This window comes from Plectrocnemia conspersa, unplaced genomic scaffold, assembly GCF_051122295.1.
Source record: "Plectrocnemia conspersa isolate PC_06_02 unplaced genomic scaffold, ASM5112229v1 ptg000008l, whole genome shotgun sequence".
NCBI lineage: Eukaryota > Metazoa > Arthropoda > Insecta > Trichoptera > Polycentropodidae > Plectrocnemia > Plectrocnemia conspersa.
In genome coordinates this window covers 9,800,508-9,819,092 of record NW_028277172.1, presented here as the reverse complement: position 1 = coordinate 9,819,092, position 18,585 = coordinate 9,800,508, and the positions used below count along the sequence as shown (strand labels likewise).

Here is an 18,585-nt window from a genome sequence, read left to right as displayed (position 1 = left end):
AACCACACGTATCTCTTCAGATGCGCATCGTTGAGCACTGTAAACAAGACGAGTGTGGCAAACGAATAACACAAGATCGAATTAAACTAAATAGATTTGCTTTGCGGGGTTTGATTTAACTCAAGACACCACGACGCATTCCTATGTATGTATGTATGTATATTCGCACACTTATGTACAGCGAATTAACTGTAAACTAGACTATCTAACCGAAACACGGTTTCGGTAAACCGAATTCGTAACACGACGAATTCCATCAAAATCCACAGTCTCACCTTTAATTATCTCAAATTTTTTGGATTTCAAAACTAAAAGCAAAATAATTTATTTTAAAATATTTTAATCAAATCATCACTACATTATTCATCACTTAGTGAAAATAATTTTATGGAAATTTATGAATGAAACTACAATATTACTATTGCTTACCTTTTGATTCTACGACTAATAAAGAGTTGTGACTCTTGATTAGTCGTAAAATCAAAGTAGGATTTACTTTATTTTCTGCAACCAGAACATCATCGTCTATTTTTCCTGGTCTAATACATCCATTACTATACTTGATATCGTAGTTACCCATTCGAATTTTTTTAAACCACCTTTGCCATATCTATCAAATGAATCAGCTACTACTTCACAAATGTTTTTAGAAGCCGTAATTGCTCATATACCATGCAATTTTATATAAATTGTTCACTCGGTGAAAATTGTAAATTTTGGGGTTCAATTTTTTTAAATATCGCAAGGTGATGTTAAATAAACAGATATGACAAAATACGAACTCAGATATCAAAGGCCAAAGTAAAATAAACTGCTTAAACTTAATTTAAGAAACTCGACATTCATTTTGGGATTACCCAATATTTTATATTTGCCACCCATCATTACTATGTATTGTGGTATAACACATTTTAATAAATTATATATTTTTTATAATATATTTTATTACTTACAATTTGTCTTAGAATCTTAATTATTTTACAAAAAAAATAGAAGATAGTTCGTAGGTGCATTGAGTACTGTTTGTATCCAGATTATTTTAAGTATGCTTCCTTGTTGCTCAATTCAAAACCATGAATTTCTTGTTTTAGGTAATCTACAAATAATTAAGAATTAAAAGCTTGTACATTTTCAAATATATATATATATATATATATATATATATAAAAAAATAATTTCAATATTTAGATCAAATGGTTTAAAAATCAATAATACGTACCAAGTTATTTTTGTATATATTATACTTTTTTAGCTTATTGTGAATATTTGTTCAGATATTTAACTAAAATTAAAAAAAGCTATTTTTGACAAATATAATAAAAGAGTCCTTCCTATATATTATTACATACTTTGTTTTTCTCTGTACTTGACAATTTTCTCTTCGCATTTTTCTAAGTAGCAAATATTGAAAATAAATAATGTTAATAATTACGTAAAACTAAAAATATTTTTCTTAATTGAAAACGGAATACCTTGTTTTATTCTATACTTGGAAATTTTCTTTGTGTATTTGCCTAAAAATTAAAAAAACTTAGGTTAATATTACTAAAAAATATTTATTTCAAGTAAAAATTTTATAATACGTACAATGATCTTTTTTATTGTTGTGCATATATTTTAGATCGTACTTTTCTAAAAATTCAATATTAATTATAACGAGAACAAAAATACTAAAATTTTGCAGTACATACCTTGTTTATTTAAATAATTAGAAATTTTATCTTCGTATTTTTCTAGAAATTAAAAAATAAAACAGCGGATGTAATTATACGCTATTTATAGACTAAAGATAGTAAGTTGTTTTAAAATAAATCGTTTGTACCTATTTTCCTTTCATATCTTGATATTATTTTTTCGTATACATCTAAAAAGTAAAAATTTTATTAAGACATGCTTTAAATGTTGAATATTGTATTAAAAATTAATTCAGCATACCTTGTTTAGTTTTATATTTCTTATGATTTTCGAAGTTATTATGAAGTTTTTCTGGAAAATTAAAATTGCTTAATAATTTTACTTATATTTACATAAAAATATTATTAAAAAAAACATACCTTGTTTATCTGTCCACTTTGAATTTTTTTCTTCGTATTTATCTAAAAAAAATTTTTGTTGTTTATAAAAATTATTAATATTTTTATATGTGCTACAAAGGTCGCTTAGTATTATGTGTCGAAATTTTTTAGATGGTTGTCTATAAATGTTCAATCTTTACGGTATTCTTAATAAAATAATTAAAAATTGAGTACTCTTTAAGCAATGTATCATGCCATATTCGATAATTTATTAATTTTTTTATTTTATTTTTCTTCTATAATAATAAATTCAATGGTTGTGTTTTTTTTTAAATCTAAGTTTAAACAGTAAGTCGTGCTTTGGTTGTTAATACCTAAGTAAGTATTTTGTTAACAATGTTTGATCATGAAACATTCCTTACAAAATTTTTACTTTTTTTTTTGTTTTATTAAAAAAGGACATTAATTCGAGAAAATGTTATGTTAATGTAAATTATAAATACTGCTATGAATAAACAGTGTATACTTAATAAATAAACCAAACAAAACTTACATTGCTTTTTGAATCCAGATTGATTTTCTTTACATTGGTCTGAAATTAAAAGTATTGATTATAGTAAATCATCAAAATTTTAAATTATTTAATTACAATTTTTAATATACCATTTTTATTGACGTATTTAGAAACTTCCAATATATCTGAAATTAAGTTACTGTTTTCTTTAATAATTGCTAGTATAACATCACTAGTAATATTAATTCCTTTAGAGTACGTTGAATCGGTAGATCTTACAAATTTCTTGTACTAAAGACATATAATATTAAAATAACTATGACTCAAATAAATCTTATCTTATCTGAAATATTTTTGTTTGTACATTTTATCGATAAGTCTTCTATATGAGGTAAAATTATATAATGAAATATTATAAATAAATTTCAAATAAAAAGAATAATAAAAGTTTATTATTTCTATTCACTAATATCATATATTAACTTACTTCAGAAATTACTGCTTCTAAAGCTAGATTTCTATTCCACTCACTTATTTCTCTGCATATTGGACATTTATTATTAATTAACGTTTTACATTCTTCACATACGTTATGTCCATTTTTGCACATATAAATATTTGCTTGAAAAACGTTTAAACAAACTGGGCATTCTAAAGTACATACTATTTTTTCTAAAAATTCCTCTTTGGGACAATCATCGTTAGCAACAATTGTTCTGTAAAAAAATACATAAATTAAATGCAAAATAAAGATAATATAAGATAGAAATATCAATACTTACTCCATTGTTAAACACAAAAATGCGACTGTACAAAAATTATTATCGATATGATATATACATTATCACGTGTAAATATATTTAATCAGCTTAGATTGACGATCTTAAAATTACTTGATATTCGAGTGTCATTTAGTTTTTAATAATTTATTATGAATTAATATTATGTGTAAGGTATTTACCATTTCTAACATATATTCAATATAGTTTTCTATTGCTTATTTTTTTTAGTTTTAGTAAATAAATAATACTTATATAAATGGTTGAACTTTTAGAAATATTTATCAACCTAAGCTGAAAAAAAAATTTAATAAATGTTTAAAGTTGTATGTTTTGTGTATTTCATCAGTAAATATACAATTTTTTAAACATATTTTTTAATAAAGATAGTGGTATAAAATAAAAAAAATATTTCATAGTTTAACGTTTAATATAAGATTCATTAAAAATTAAGACCTTACTAAAATTATACAAATATACAAAAAATAAGGAAACATCTATATTTTTTATAGATTATTGATAAACTTTCTCTGGCAATAAAAATATGCATCTAAGTTTAAAATTATTAATGATTTTAATTAAATTTGTAGTGCTTAAAAAAAGTTTTATTTGGTTTACTTCGTTATTGATGGTTTTATCAAGTAACTGTGTCGTTTACATCTAACTAAATTATAGTATTTAATTCTGACATAGTTTATTTTTCATATTGGTAAGCGAAAAGTAAATAAACAATATTTATTAAATTGTCAATTCAAGTTTTTAATATATATTGATTTTTCATCTTGTTTTAGATATGCTTTCTGTCAAAATAGTAGCGTTGTTTATTTGAAGGTAACAAATTAACAGTTTACATTAAAACTATCAGCATAAAATAAAAAAATAACATTCTAATATATGATCATCTTTTTTTTATTTGATTTAATATCTGTTCTTTTAGCTCAAAGCCTTAGCAAAATATTGCGATTTCTTAATTCAATAAACATTTACTTTACTGCTTAAACATTCAGAATCATTATTATAATGCTAAATTTTATATTGATTACTCTCTTTTTTTACTTTCTATGGTTACTGGAGCATTATAAGTAAAATATTAAAATAAGTTTAAATCTCTAAGCAGAAAAAAATCATTTATCTATATATTTTTATTCCACGTGTTACTAAAGCTTGCCAATGTTTAATATGGATTAATATGTTTAATAATAAATATTCGCAATTCCTTTCCGACCGCCTAATAAATGCTTATACGACGCTTTTATCTGCTTTCGAACAAAAATCTATTACAAAAAATGTATATTTGGTATTAAATAAATTTATTTAAGAAAAAAATAATACAGATATTGCCAACAAAAATAAAATTAATTTGCATATTTTTTATAATTTATTCACTAATGTATGTGTATGTTTCTTAAATTAAAATTACACACGTTGTAAAAACTAAATTTGTTATATCTTTAGCATTATTAAAATAAAATTTTAAATTCAATATAAAAAATATTTTTTTTAGTAAATATAGATATTATTAAAAGTATATCATAAAACAATAAATTATTATTGACTAATATTCAGTAGTATGTATATTTAAAATATACAAAATACATTATTTAAATGATATAAAATTGCATAACATGGATTCTTAATATTTTTTCTTTAATTTTAATAAGTCACCTTCTTAAACTCGCTATCAATAGTTTTAAGTATTAATAGTAATCAGTTACAAATTGTCGATAACAGAGAAAGGGAGTCCAAAATAAGTAATATCGAACTAAATAAAATAATGCAAAAAATATATTGCTATCTACTGGATTATAAAATTAAAAAAAAAAGTGTATAATAATGTTATTACATATTAGTCACAAGTTAAGTAATCGAAATACGTAACCCAAATGATTTTGGTAAATTAATACTAGTATTATAAATAATTACATATAAATTGAAATTCAACAATAATCTTATTTTAGTTTAATTATAAGAAATATTATTTTAACAATAAAAAATAACATTTTAAATAAAAATAATTAAGGTCATATCAGAGGCAAATAGATATTTATTTTATATATTATATTTTTATTCCCAAAAGGTGATAATATGTAACGATAAGATTAAGAATTATTTATAAGCCATTTAGATGTGTAGTTGTACATATATGTACATATACATATATGTATGTATGAAGTCATAATTATAATCAGAAAATTTCATATAAAATGATGCATGTATTTATTTTCGTATTTAGATTGTTTTATCACACAAGATTATTAATTGAAACGAAAACTTATATTTAATATAGATCGTTGTATAATAACTTTGTACAGGTGCTGCGTTTATTTTTTATTAATATTTTATTCATATATGGAATAAAATAATCTATTATGTAATATCCATATAAATTCAGCCAGTTCTCTTGCTGTTTTTGGGTTTCTCTTATGATACAGACAAGTTTTATAGTAAATTTTGTATTTTATTATTATCAACAAATACAATACCACTAAGATCATTTAAAAGAAAAATACTTATATTTACTAAATATTGCATCTGCTGGTTATTTACTCAAATAAAATCTTCTATGCACTCTCCAATTATACAACCACAAACTGAAATCATTTTTTAAAGCCTGTAGCATTACAACCATGATTCGATTCTTAGAGAATGAGATGTCAGAATGAGATTTTCATTACAATTATAATGAAAATTATTCACAAAATATTATACACATAAATAAGACAATAACAAATAAAGTTTATAAAAAGGAGAGTCCTACCATCAAATAAAATAACCTAGTTTAAACCTAGGCAGAAATGTTGATAAATCTACTTTAGGTTTAGCTAAATGTTTATAACTTCTTTATGACTGCGATGTCATTTTGTTAGAGCTACATAAGTTCCATTACGTGTCCTTCGTAGCTGCATATCAGGATGCTCAAGAACAGGATCTGCGCGGTCCAGCGGTGGCACAGTTTCTTTGTTACATATGTGCGAATTCACTTTTCATTGACTTTTTCTCCGATATTTTGTTATTTTCGATGCATCGCCATGGTTTGGACAAATACCAGAATAATTATTTTTTTGCATATCACAAACAGTACTAGAAAAGTCTAGCTTGTATTTTTCTAAAATATGATAATTTATAAAAATATAATATATTTAGAAAAAGGTAAAATAGTAATAAATATTTACCCAACTCTTTCTCATAAATTGCAATTTTCTTCTCTAATTGTTCTACAAATATAAAAAACAAACATTATATGTGGATAGAAATTATCTTAATAAATAAATAAATATATTTTATTCATAATTGTGTAACTATAATATACAGTAAAATTAGATAAAAAATGTTACAGACCTTTTTCATTTCTATATGTTTCATTTTCATTTTTTAATGTGTCTAAAAAAAATTATAACATTGGTATATAACATATTTTTATTAAATAATTAATAAACAATACCTAGTTTTTCTTGACTATTTAAATTTGCCGTTATATGGGAATCTAGAAAAGAAAATAAAAAAATTAAATTAATATCTTTTTAGATTTTTTTTAGATTAAGCATTCACAGATACGCAAATTTTTCAACCTCGCCAATAAAAGACTACCTTATTTTTTATTTATTAAAATTAAATTAAGACCCTCGTGACTTAACAAGTTACCACAATGCAGAATAAATAATATATTGTAGTATTACAATACACAAAATAATTAATCATGTTATGAAAAAAATCATACAATATTAAAATTAATTGCTGTGAACCGGATCATTTCGTCGTAGCTGACGTTAAATAGATCAATGTACAATGCTAGTGAATTAGGGAGACAGATAGAGACAGCCACAAGCGAGTAGGCTAGTGTGAACGTCCTGGCTTTAACGGGCATCAGAAGAGGACGCGATCGTGATTATTATTCCGAAACCCAAAACAAGAATTTCTCGAGAATAGTTTGATTGTTCAAGGCGATTTAATTATTATGGTTTTAAACGGAAAGTATTATTAGCGAGCAAAATTATCTAAATCATAAACATAAAGCACGAGAACTGTGTATCTTAAGAATATACAATTCAAACCAAACCGATCACTTACCTAATGGTATATAATGATTGTTTTTGACTGAAGATATTTATTAATATAAAATGTTTTTTACCTAGAACCATTACATATGAAGAAATATCATCCTTATATTGACCTTTAAATTAAAAAAAAACATTAATGTAATATCATAATATCTAAGAAAATCATTTAAAAAAAATATATACCTTTTTCTTTTTTGTACTTTTCAATTTTCAACTCATATATGTCTGAAAATCCAAACAATAAAATATAAATGTGTAACATACTTATCAGTTTCTAAAACAAAAGCATTACCTATTTTTTCTAAGTTTCTTAAATTGGTATTTATGTGTGAGTCTAGAAACACATTAAAAAAAATTAATAAGTAACAAGCAACATGTCAATTTTAATTTTATAATTACCATTATTTACCTATTTTTAATTTTAATTTAAACAATTCTTCTTCACGCTTGCCTAGCGATAAAAAATTTAATCATTAGTGTTGAATCGTTATATAGAAAAATTACAATAGTTATGTTTATACTTTTTTCTTCTTTAAACATTTCATTTTCCAATATGCATTCACCTACAAATAAAATATCATATTAAGATAAGTGTTAAATTTAATAATTATAAGTTTAAAACAAATAACCAACATAGTTTTCTTCTATATTCTTCATATTGGCTATTTTTCGTGGCTAGAAAAATAATTATAAGCATTATTAAAAATATTAAAAATTAAACTAAATTTTAGTTATATAATACCTAGTTTAATTTTGTATTCAGAAATTTCTTTTGCACTTTCATATAACATATCTGAAACGATCATCTTGTTTTCTTCAATAAGTTGTTCTTTAGAACACTTTGAATTAGAAGCATTACTAAAATTGGTATACTAGAACAAAATAATAAAAAAATCTTAAGCATATATTAAAACATAAAAAATTATTTTGTGGTTAAATAATAATTATGTTTTTGCAATATTCTTAAACATATACAGAATAATTTTGCAATAAAAGTGGTGAATAAAACATATTATTTATTATATACTGATTTGTGCCACCCCTCCAAAACCACAAAAAAGTGATAAATCGTGTATCGAAAACTTTAGACCGGTTACTGTTCCTCCGGCACACGCTAAGTTGTGTGATATAAGTATTTAAAAAAATACAGAAAGACCTGGAGTCGCTGTGGATGTAGTCGATTGCCAATTAAATACCTTACAGCATCATCAATTGTCACGTTGTCACAATTTTTAGATCTCCTTGCGCAGGTGGAATTTTCATACAGTTACAAGAGATGTTTTAAACAAAAATACGATGTCGTTGAATTAGGTGTAACGATCGAGCAGAGATGAAAATTTGCGATAAGGTGTCTAGGATACTCGACTTTGTTATGCGGAGCGCGTGTCACTTCATTCATTTATTGCCTATTCGCATTCTGTAATATATCATGGTTTCTATCGTCTTTGAATATAGCTTTATTGTCAGAAATCTTTACAATAAAGAGTACGGGTTGTATCTGTATTTGTTTCTTAGTGCCTTTTTGCTAAGAGCGTTGGAATACAATTCATTGTATTCTAGGCGTAGACAACAGGTCAATGCTTAGAGACTTTCGTCTGCGAGTTTAGAGAGTCGCGATCGCGGTCCTTATTCTTACCCGTTGCGGCTAGAACATCAGCGCTTAGGCACACTTCTCTTACACGTACCATCTAGATTCTCAACGAGTTTGACAAAAACAAAGTGCAGGATTATGTGTAATGGTGCTTATCTACATATTTTTAGTGCGCTTTATTTTTTAAATGCTTATTATTGTTTATATATTGCATATATATAACCATCCTAAAACAGTTAACAAACCTGTCAAGTCATGGTATAATTTTATTAAGTACGAAATGCTAAAATTTGGTTTATTATTCTATTTTTATAAAAAAAACATGCATTGCAAATAATGAGTCGTATGAAAAATTATGTTTTCCCCATACAATATATTTTCCTCATTAGGTTTCTTTTATTAAATTTAAAGAAAATTTTATTTTTATAATAAACATTAAGGGCGTAACTTTTGAACTATAAATAATGTATCTTAAACGATTTATTCAATATGGAAATTTTAATTAAAACAGCATTTATTATTTCTTATCTTTTTTTTTTGATAAAGGTTCGAGTGATTCATTTACTATTTGCTCTATAATAACACTTAAAAGCGTATATATACATATGTTTTTATTTTTGATTAAAGAACGTTGTATCCTAATCTATGATAATCAATGATAAAAATTGATTGGAACAGTATAAAACATATTACTAACATTTTTTTGTTATATAAAATTTCATTCATTCACTGATTAATGAATAAATAAAAATTTGCTTAATATAATAGCACTTAAAAAAAAATTATATCTTACTTCTGTAACTACCGACTCAATAGCTATATTTCTTCTCCACTCGCTAACCTCCCTACACAATGGACACTTGTTATTTATCAGCGTTTTGCAATCTTCACATACGTTGTGTCCATTAATGCACATATAAACGTGTGATTGGAGAACCACGAAACAAACTGGGCACTCCAACGTGTTTATTATTTTATTTAAAAATGCTTCCTGAGGACAACCCACATTAGAAGTGGCCCTTAAAAGTAACGACAATATATATAAAAAAATGTTAAAAATAAAATTATATTTATATAACCAGAAGAAAATAGCACTCACTCCATTTAAAATGAAGCGACTGGCACGGATATAGTTTGCAATAATAATGACTTTATCAAAGATAAAGTTGAACCTTTATCATTATTATTGATAATATAAATAAAATTATAGATAAATAAATAAATTGATAATTTTTTTAAATAAATTTTTGTAACATCTGAAAGTTATATCTTTATTTAAGTCATCATTTCGATCTCTCATTGCTTCTGACAAATAATTATAAACAATTTGAATCATGTACATATTAAGCTGTAAGCTGTGCACAATATTCCAACTTATAATTCTAAATTTAGAAAACTCAGATATATTTATGCAGATATAAATGTATAATTAAAAAAAACTGACAACCCAACGTGTTTATATTTTTTTCTAATAGAACTTTTTGCTCATTATAAAAAACTATTATTTTAAATGGACAATATAGATAATAAAAAAATCATACACCACTTTAATTCACCACTCTATTTTTAAAATTTTAATTTTCGACTACGAATCAAAAAACATTCTGAAATATAAAAAGTAATCGTGATTCTCTAATATGCGTAGATTAATATGTTGATAATTACTTGATACTCTACATAAGGCTTTATTTTTTATGGTATCTTTATTGAGATACAGAACAAATATATTTGTATATTAGTACCAATTTAAACTCACATAATATTTATGTATATATGTACATATGTTAATATATTAATCGACTAAAATATATTTGCCAAATAGGATTTACTATAACAATATTTTTAAAATACGATACTGGATTTTCTTGTATGGTTAAAAAAATACTATTTTTTATCGTAAAATTAAAACATTTATTAAATAATAGCTAGGCAACATCTGCCCATAATAAAATTAGTATATTATAGTATAAATTTACATAAAAAATAAATATAAAAAATTTCATATATAATAAATGCATAAAATTATAATATAAATTACCATAAATAAGAAATATATAAAATATCGTTTTTTTATTTGTTTTGCCATTTTCCTTTTATATTCACCTTTAAATTGAGAATTTTTAACATTAGTTTTAAATTTTATTTACATATTAAAAAGTACAAACCTATTTCTCTCCTATATTTTTCAATTTCTACATTGCATGAATCTAAAAGTACAAAATATTTAGCTTAATTATAATAAAAAAAATTATACATAAAATATTTATACCAAAAAAAAAATACGTACATGTTTCATTTTGATATTTTTCATTTTGTCTTTTACATCCGTCTTAAACCAAAAAGTAAAAAATTAAAATTGATTTTGTATGTGTAATTTTGATGAAAATATTAAAATAACCGCGAAACCATCAGCAATATTTTGTAAGCCGTCTATAGTTTTCCATCAAAGTTTATAATTTTTTAAGTAAAAGCGGCGTGTCTGCATTATTAAATTTACAGAAGAATTTGAAATTATTATAAATTTGGTTTTTGCTACTCCTGTAATAATTGCAATAATAGGAAATCATCAAACCCTTCACGAAATTCTTCTCATTCATAAATTGTGGAAGGGCTTGCTTTTATTTAAGTAATAACAGATACAATTTAAATTCTAGAATATGTCAAGTCAAGTACCGGAGGGCGCTTTTGAGTAAAGTAGTGGTTGAATGCATAATATAGCACCTCATAGAAGGTAGAGAGAGCAGAATGTATTATATGCAAGCAGAATGCGCTAAGTCACGAGAAATGTGTATCCCAAGAAAATGCAATTCAAAATAAACTGATTTTAAATTAATGGTTAATAATAAATGGTTTTGACTTAAGATATTTATGAATATTAAAAGTATTTTACCCAAAATCATTTCATATGTAGAAATTTCATCTTCATATTGCCCTTAAAAATAAGATTTTTTTTATTCTTAATGTTATATTATCATAACAAAATGTAGATTTTTAAAATATATACCTTTTTCAATTTTATACTTTTCAATTTGCAATTCTTGTGTGTCTAAAAATCCAATAAATTAATCATTACTTTATATTTTGCTACTTAGTTCTTAAGACAATAGCAATAAACAATGTTTTTAATATTTTAATATATTAATAATGAAAGTATTATAGAAATAATATTTATTTCAAACTTTATTTACCTAGTTTTGCTTTAAACTTTGCAATTTCTTCTTTATACATGCCTAGCGATAAAAAAATTTAAACAGTGGTGTTGAATCATAATATAAAAAAATACAATAAATATGTTCATACTTTCTTCTTCTTTATACGTCTCATTTTCCAATATGCATTCTACTGAAAATAAAATTTAATATTAAAATAAGTGTTAACTTTTATTACTAATTATTAAAACCAATTACTTACACAGTGTTTCTTTATATTCTTCATTTTCAGCAATTTTTGTGTCTAGAAAAATATTTATAAGTAGTAATAAAAAATATTTAATTAGTGGTTTTAGTCACATAATACCTAATTGATTTTTGTATTCTGCAATTTCATTTTTACTGTCATCTAAAATATTTGAAATGATCCTGTTGTTTTCTTCAATAAGTTTTTCTTTAGAACACTTCGAATTAGAATCGATACTCAAATTGTGAAACTAAAATAAAAATAATAAAAAAAAATAATTTATATTGTGGTTCATTCATGTTTTATTTATTCAGTATTCTTTAACATTTCAAAAAAAGCAATAAAAAATCATAAGCAGTTAATCAAATGTGTAATTAGTAATTTATTATTGTCAGGCATACTTAGCTAAAACATATTCTATTACTTTGATATGCAAAATGCATTATAAAACTGCACATGATGTTTCTTTTTGAAAAATTCAAAATGTTTTCCTCTCAGTCAATACCAATTTTCAATGACTGATTTGACAACAATGTATCTTAATCTAAGATAATTAATTATAAATTTAAATTAAAACCTTATAACAAAAATTCTTATCTTTTATATGAGATCAAATTTTGCGATCCATTTACTATTTGATAATTATACATACCACATAAAAAAGATAAGTAAAACTTACTTCTGTAATTACCGCCTCAATTGCTATATTTCTTCTCCACTCGCTAACTTTCCTGCACACTGGACACTTGTTATTTATTTGAGTTTTGCAATCTTCACATACGTTGTGTCCATTGATGCACATGTAAACGTGTGTTCCGAGTGTCACGAGACAAATTGGGCACTCCAACGAGTTTATTATTTGATCTACAAATGCCTCTTGAGGGCAACCAACATTAGAAGCGCTCCTAAAAATAGTTCCAACATAAATTAATATCTAAAAAAAATATACTACTATAAGTAGATAATACTCACTCCATTTTGAATTTTTGCGACTGGCACGAATTTGCTTTGCAACAATAATGAGTAAAGTACAATTTTATCAGAGTGGATAAATTAATTGATAATTTTTGAAATATTTGTATTTATCTTTGCAATTAATGTATTATCTATAATTTTATATATAATTCTTTTAAGATGATAGATTTGGTGTTTTTAATAAAGTTACAGCTGTTATCGCTTTTAGCGTTTTGCATGATCTTCGAATGATTTCTAAAAAATATACGTTGCTAGTGATCTATAAAAGCAAGAAGAGAAAAACAGAAGACACGTCAGGTTTTAGGACAAGATATGAACAATGAAAATATACTTTGCTGGTAGAAAAAATAATACTATCTTTCAAGAAACAACAGAAGTTTGAATATGATGAAAAGTAAGAAAAGAGGATCACAATAGCTGGAGCACATCTTTAAGTAGCTGAAAGACAATTATTTCGATATTAATAAGCTGAAACCGATTGGTTGTGATGGCTTAACTAGAAACACAGAGTGAAAACATGGTGTTTTCTGCAACATAGAGGTTAAAATTCAGTGCCCATTGTAGTGGTTCATTTGAAAAATTCATGTATGTTTTATTGTATTAGCATAAAATAATATATTTCACATTAAAACTATATCTCAAAATTACAAATATTATATAAAGAGGTTTGTAATTAATTATATTTTGCTTTTAATTCGTCAACGTAATACCTAATATTATATTTAACTTCAAAAATTATTGTTTCAATAACCGTGTTTCTATTCCATTCGTTTACTTCTTATGCAATCGTTACCTAAATTGTGTCCATTTTTACACATATAAACGTGTGATTGAAAAGTCGTGAAACAAACAGGACACCCATGTTTTTAATTTTTTCTAAGAATGCCTCTTGAGAACCCTTATTATTAGAAACAATTTTCCTAATAAAACAGAAAAATAATAAATTATATAAAAAATGTAATATACAATGTATACAACTAACACTTTTTTAAAAATTTTAATATATGACTGCAAAATGGATAACGTTGTGATATATAAATATTTATCGTGTTTTTTTTTATCTGCCTAGATAAATATATGATAGTTGAAAACCGTTGTTTTTTTTGATAATGTTATTATTAAATAGGAAATATTCTGTATATATTAATGTTTTAATTTTTTACTGGATAAGGTTCTTAAAATTTATTGTATAATCAAAAAAAATAATTTTAGGTATAATTAACCTATTTATTTACTATAAATTTAACCAAATACATATTAATAAAAAAAATAATCCAAATTAAAATTTTATATTTTTTATTATGAATTACAAATTAAGTTTTAAGCTAATATTTATATATAATACATTATATAAATTACACTTTTTATCATAAACTCATTAAAATACTGCACAAATATATGTGGATATTATAACATATATATATTTATGTATTTATATAATATTTATCTATATATGTATGTAAATATATTAATTGCCTTAGTATTTTTAAGCTAGCTAGGACTAAAAACAGCAATAGTTATAATAATAGATATATGCAACTTTCAATAACATGATATTTACAATAATAAAACAAATAAGAAGTATAGCTATATAAATGTGCATCTCCTACTTATTATCATTTTAAGTATGTTAAACCAATATATTTACTAAACCTTGAACCAAATACATACTGATATAAAACATAAGCAAAATTTTGTACTATTTACATATAATAAAGGACTTAATGCGTACTGGTCACAGCTGCAGTTACATCTATTGGTTATAGATTATATTACACATAATATTTTGTAATTATTATTATAAATGTTTTAATATATTACAAGAACAATATTTTTTAAATTAAATTAAAATACAAGATATAAAAAATGATAAAATAAACAAAAAGTTTAATTTACACTTTAAAACTGACGAAAATGCAAAATTGGCCCTTATTTTAAATTTTAAATTTTATAGCTACACATATTTTATAAATGTGAATACGTAATTGGCATAAGCCAAAAAGCTCAAAAGTTACAATAAATATTTGTCTTAATTGACCAGCGCGGACTATGTTAAATTTTGAGGTAATCTGTCTATAGTAAAATGCTTGACACTAAATCGAACTCTGATTCGAAATCAGCAACAATAATAAATTTCCCTGACTGGAAATACGACTTAAACATAGATCTTCAAAAAAGGAAGATTCATTAAAATATCACGTGAAGCGTTAGAGGAATTTTAACATTTGCATAATTTATTTTATCTCCTGGTTTTGATTATTTGGTTTCATTTTAAAAATTCCTGTATATCGGGATATTTCGTTTACTAATTTTTATTGTACAGTAACAAGTATTTTTAGAAAAAAATTGAGTATTTAAGCAGGCGTGTGATGAAACTTGGAATAGTTTTCCAAAAAAATCCAACTGTGTAACTGATCAAAAATCTGCACAGTTGTTGTTCTTTATCTTCTTAGTTGTTCATGCGGACTATTTGCGCTGATTTGGAAAAGTACCACTAGATTTATCTTTTTGTGTATTACACGTGCTGGTAGTAGCGACGGATGTCTTGTATTTCTCTACAAATTTATAGATTAAATAAAATTCATTAGAAATAAAGTATGTTTCATATTCATAATTAGAATCTACCTAGTTCTTCGTTATATTTTTTAATCTTTCCCATCAGTTGCTCTACAAAATATTGGGTTTAAATGAAATAAAACAGAAATTATGAACTTAATGAATTAAAATAATAACATGATACTATATTACATACCTATTACATCTGAATATTGTTCATTTTTTAGTATGAGTTCGTCTGAAATTCAGAAATTAGGAATATTGATGTGTGTAAAAGTAACTTATTTAAAGCACTTTAAAAAAATAACAATTACCTATGATAAGTTCATGTTCTGAAATTGTATTTGCACGTGCATCTAAAAACAATAATTAAAAACGTCACTATATCTATTAAAAATAATTATCCACATATTTACACAAATATTTCGTATTTTACATATAATGTACCTAGCTCATTTTTGTACATTAAAATTTCCTCTTCATGCTCTCCTTAAAAACATAAATTAAGAACAAGTGTTTTAAGATAATAATAAACCATATTATACTGAACAAAGTTCACACCTTTTTCCATCTTATACTTTTCAATTTCTAACCAGTATTCATCTATAAATTTAAGCAGTAAGAATTAATTAGAATACTTAAAAAAATCTATTATAAAATATATAAATATTTGCATACCTTTTTCATTTTTACATATTTCATTATATGTTTTCCATGCATCTAAAATAAATAAAAAATAATAATATTATTTTAAATAATTATCATTATTTAATAATACGGCAAACCTAGAATTTCTATAATTGACTTAGAAAAGTCTGCATCTAGAAAAGAAATAAAATACAATTATGGTAATTAGAGTTATTGTTTTTAATTATCAATATTTATAGTATATTTTAGATTTGTTTTTATTATTACAGACCTTTGTTATCTTTACAGGTAGAAATAGTTTTTCTATAAATAAATATTATCTTCGAGTAAGTATCTAGAAAATCAAAAATTAAATTTTTAAAACAGCAGTGTTTGTCATAAAATATTGAATTAATTATCTTTTAGGTTTCTATAGATATAATTGCTGTTTATATTTATTTTAATTAACATGTCTATATTAATTTTAATTTATATTTTAGTAACATCGAATTTAAATTTAGTAATTAAACTTTTTTCAATTCAGTTTATGAGCAAAAATTATAAAAAAACAGCAGAGCTCAAGTACTTATTTTAAAAATTAAATTTAAATAAAATTCACTACTTGAATTTCAATCTTAGGAAAACCATTACAACTAAGAGTTAAAGCGATGTCTGGTACTTCTACTGATCAATCTCAAAGGTCCAAGTCTGTTAAATAACAATGCGCCCACCATACAAATCAAATATATTGTCAACAATTTGTTATTCATTTAGGTATTTCTAGCATTTTTTTTAGGATAAGGAAAACGATCAAACTGCTGACAATATCGTATTGTGAATATCTTTCAACTCTAGATGTCAATTATTATTATTATTATTATTAGAGAAAATGTGTTGATTCTAATGGTGATTATTTCGGTTAATATAGTAATTTATAACTGAAAAATTGTAGTTCAAGTAAAATATAATAAACCGCAATTATATTCCTAGTGTCGTTTCATAATTCATATTTACAAATTACCTATAAGTAGTGCATTTTTCAATATTTTTCGATCACGAGCTCCTAGAATCAAAAATTGAAATAATTGATATTTAATTTAAAATAAATAATGTCTCGATGCTTTAACACACTAGACATATTGCATTATGTATTTATTACCCAGTTTCTCTTCGTACTTTAAAATGTCTGCTCTATGTTTGACTTGAAATAATAAATATAAATATAGCATGATAGTAAATACATATATCATATTCTTAAAGTTTATACCATTTTCTTTTTCATTTACTTCAAGTTTTAAATCTAGAATATAAAATGTAAAGCATTGCTAAAATTAATATATAACATCTGTATATTTTGTGAAAAAATCTACAAACCTATTTCGTTTTGATAATTTTCAATTTCTTTTTTGTACATGCCTAAAATAAAAAAAAAGTAAAAATATTTATATAAAATATAATATTTAAGGTAAAGAGGTAAAGATAAAACCAATAATTAATTTAAGCTTTTTTAATAAATAGCATTAATAAATAAATAACGGAAATATGGAAATGGTAACATTAACAATTTTTAATTGTATTGATTTGTAATTGATATTTGTATCAGGAGGTTAATTTTTGATAAAAAAGCTTATTATTTTTTTTATGGTGGCTACTTTGTGATTTAATCTGTTAAAAGGGTTTATTTAAAGAAGAAAACCTACTTTGTTAGATCACTAAAACAATTTGTACATCACTTTTTTATGATTTTAAGACATGCTGTTTTTCCTTAAACTGTTATTGAAAATAGGAAAATTAATTTTTAATAAATGCAGTAATTTTTCAAAATAAATGTTTAACAAATTTAACTTTTACCTTAGCATATATTTCATTTTAAATGACAAATAAAATGGTTGACTTAAAAACAAATTATTAAGTAAAAGATAAGCGCAATTAGTTATAAAAAAAGCTTTTAAGTAACTATATAAGTAAGTACACATGTATATTAATAGTTAATTTTAAATACCTAGTTCATTTTTTATTTTTAAAATTTTCTCTCTACATTCGCCTAAAAGATTAAAATTCATACATTAGTGCT

At 23.7% G+C, this 18,585-nt stretch overlaps 2 protein-coding genes and 2 long non-coding RNA genes across 4 annotated transcripts; all 4 read right to left on the bottom strand.

Annotated features, from left to right (window-relative positions):
* Positions 1-960: 960 nt before the first annotated feature.
* Positions 961-1,681, bottom strand: LOC148232920 (uncharacterized). The gene is made up of 5 exons (XR_015810528.1): positions 1,588-1,681; positions 1,473-1,514; positions 1,350-1,391; positions 1,220-1,282; positions 961-1,096 (listed from the first exon to the last, which is right to left on the bottom strand). It is a non-coding gene; the product is annotated as an uncharacterized LOC148232920 (long non-coding RNA).
* A 3,801-nt stretch (positions 1,682-5,482) lies between these two features.
* On the bottom strand, positions 5,483-10,084 carry LOC148232919 (uncharacterized). Its single transcript, XM_088190024.1, has 12 exons — positions 10,057-10,084; positions 9,751-9,976; positions 8,109-8,238; positions 8,000-8,041; positions 7,888-7,929; positions 7,776-7,817; positions 7,659-7,700; positions 7,550-7,591; positions 6,751-7,479; positions 6,648-6,689; positions 6,482-6,523; positions 5,483-6,414 (listed from the first exon to the last, which is right to left on the bottom strand). Exons 1-9 carry the CDS (start codon positions 10,059-10,061, stop codon positions 7,373-7,375), a joined length of 678 nt encoding a protein of 225 aa, XP_088046150.1. The 5' UTR covers positions 10,062-10,084; the 3' UTR covers positions 5,483-6,414; positions 6,482-6,523; positions 6,648-6,689; positions 6,751-7,372.
* Positions 10,085-10,956: 872 nt separating this feature from the next.
* Positions 10,957-12,813, bottom strand: LOC148232918 (uncharacterized). Its single transcript, XM_088190693.1, has 8 exons — positions 12,474-12,813; positions 12,369-12,410; positions 12,146-12,299; positions 11,962-12,003; positions 11,848-11,889; positions 11,245-11,286; positions 11,123-11,164; positions 10,957-11,060 (listed from the first exon to the last, which is right to left on the bottom strand). The coding sequence occupies exons 3-8, from the start codon at positions 12,183-12,185 to the stop codon at positions 10,957-10,959; spliced, it is 312 nt and encodes a 103-aa protein (XP_088046819.1). The 5' UTR covers positions 12,186-12,299; positions 12,369-12,410; positions 12,474-12,813.
* Positions 12,814-14,702: 1,889 nt separating this feature from the next.
* On the bottom strand, positions 14,703-17,572 carry LOC148232917 (uncharacterized). The gene is made up of 10 exons (XR_015810420.1): positions 17,533-17,572; positions 16,804-16,866; positions 16,670-16,705; positions 16,563-16,604; positions 16,446-16,487; positions 16,332-16,373; positions 16,199-16,240; positions 16,081-16,122; positions 15,954-15,995; positions 14,703-15,883 (listed from the first exon to the last, which is right to left on the bottom strand). It is a non-coding gene; the product is annotated as an uncharacterized LOC148232917 (long non-coding RNA).
* Positions 17,573-18,585: the final 1,013 nt, after the last annotated feature.

Coding starts and splice junctions, on each gene's coding strand:
- LOC148232918 (XM_088190693.1), bottom strand. CDS start 12,185: ATGTATAAAGAAGAAATTGCAAAGTTTAAAGCAAAACTAG. Junction 11,287..11,847: donor TACATATGAAATGATTTTGG/GTAAAATACTTT, acceptor TTTTGGTTTAAG/ACGGATGTAAAAGACAAAAT. Junction 11,165..11,244: donor AAAATATCAAAATGAAACAT/GTACGTATTTTT, acceptor TTGTACTTTTAG/ATTCATGCAATGTAGAAATT.
- LOC148232919 (XM_088190024.1), bottom strand. Junction 8,239..9,750: donor TTGAGTCGGTAGTTACAGAA/GTAAGATATAAT, acceptor ATTTTGTTCTAG/TATACCAATTTTAGTAATGC. Junction 7,818..7,887: donor AATGTTTAAAGAAGAAAAAA/GTATAAACATAA, acceptor TTTTATCGCTAG/GCAAGCGTGAAGAAGAATTG.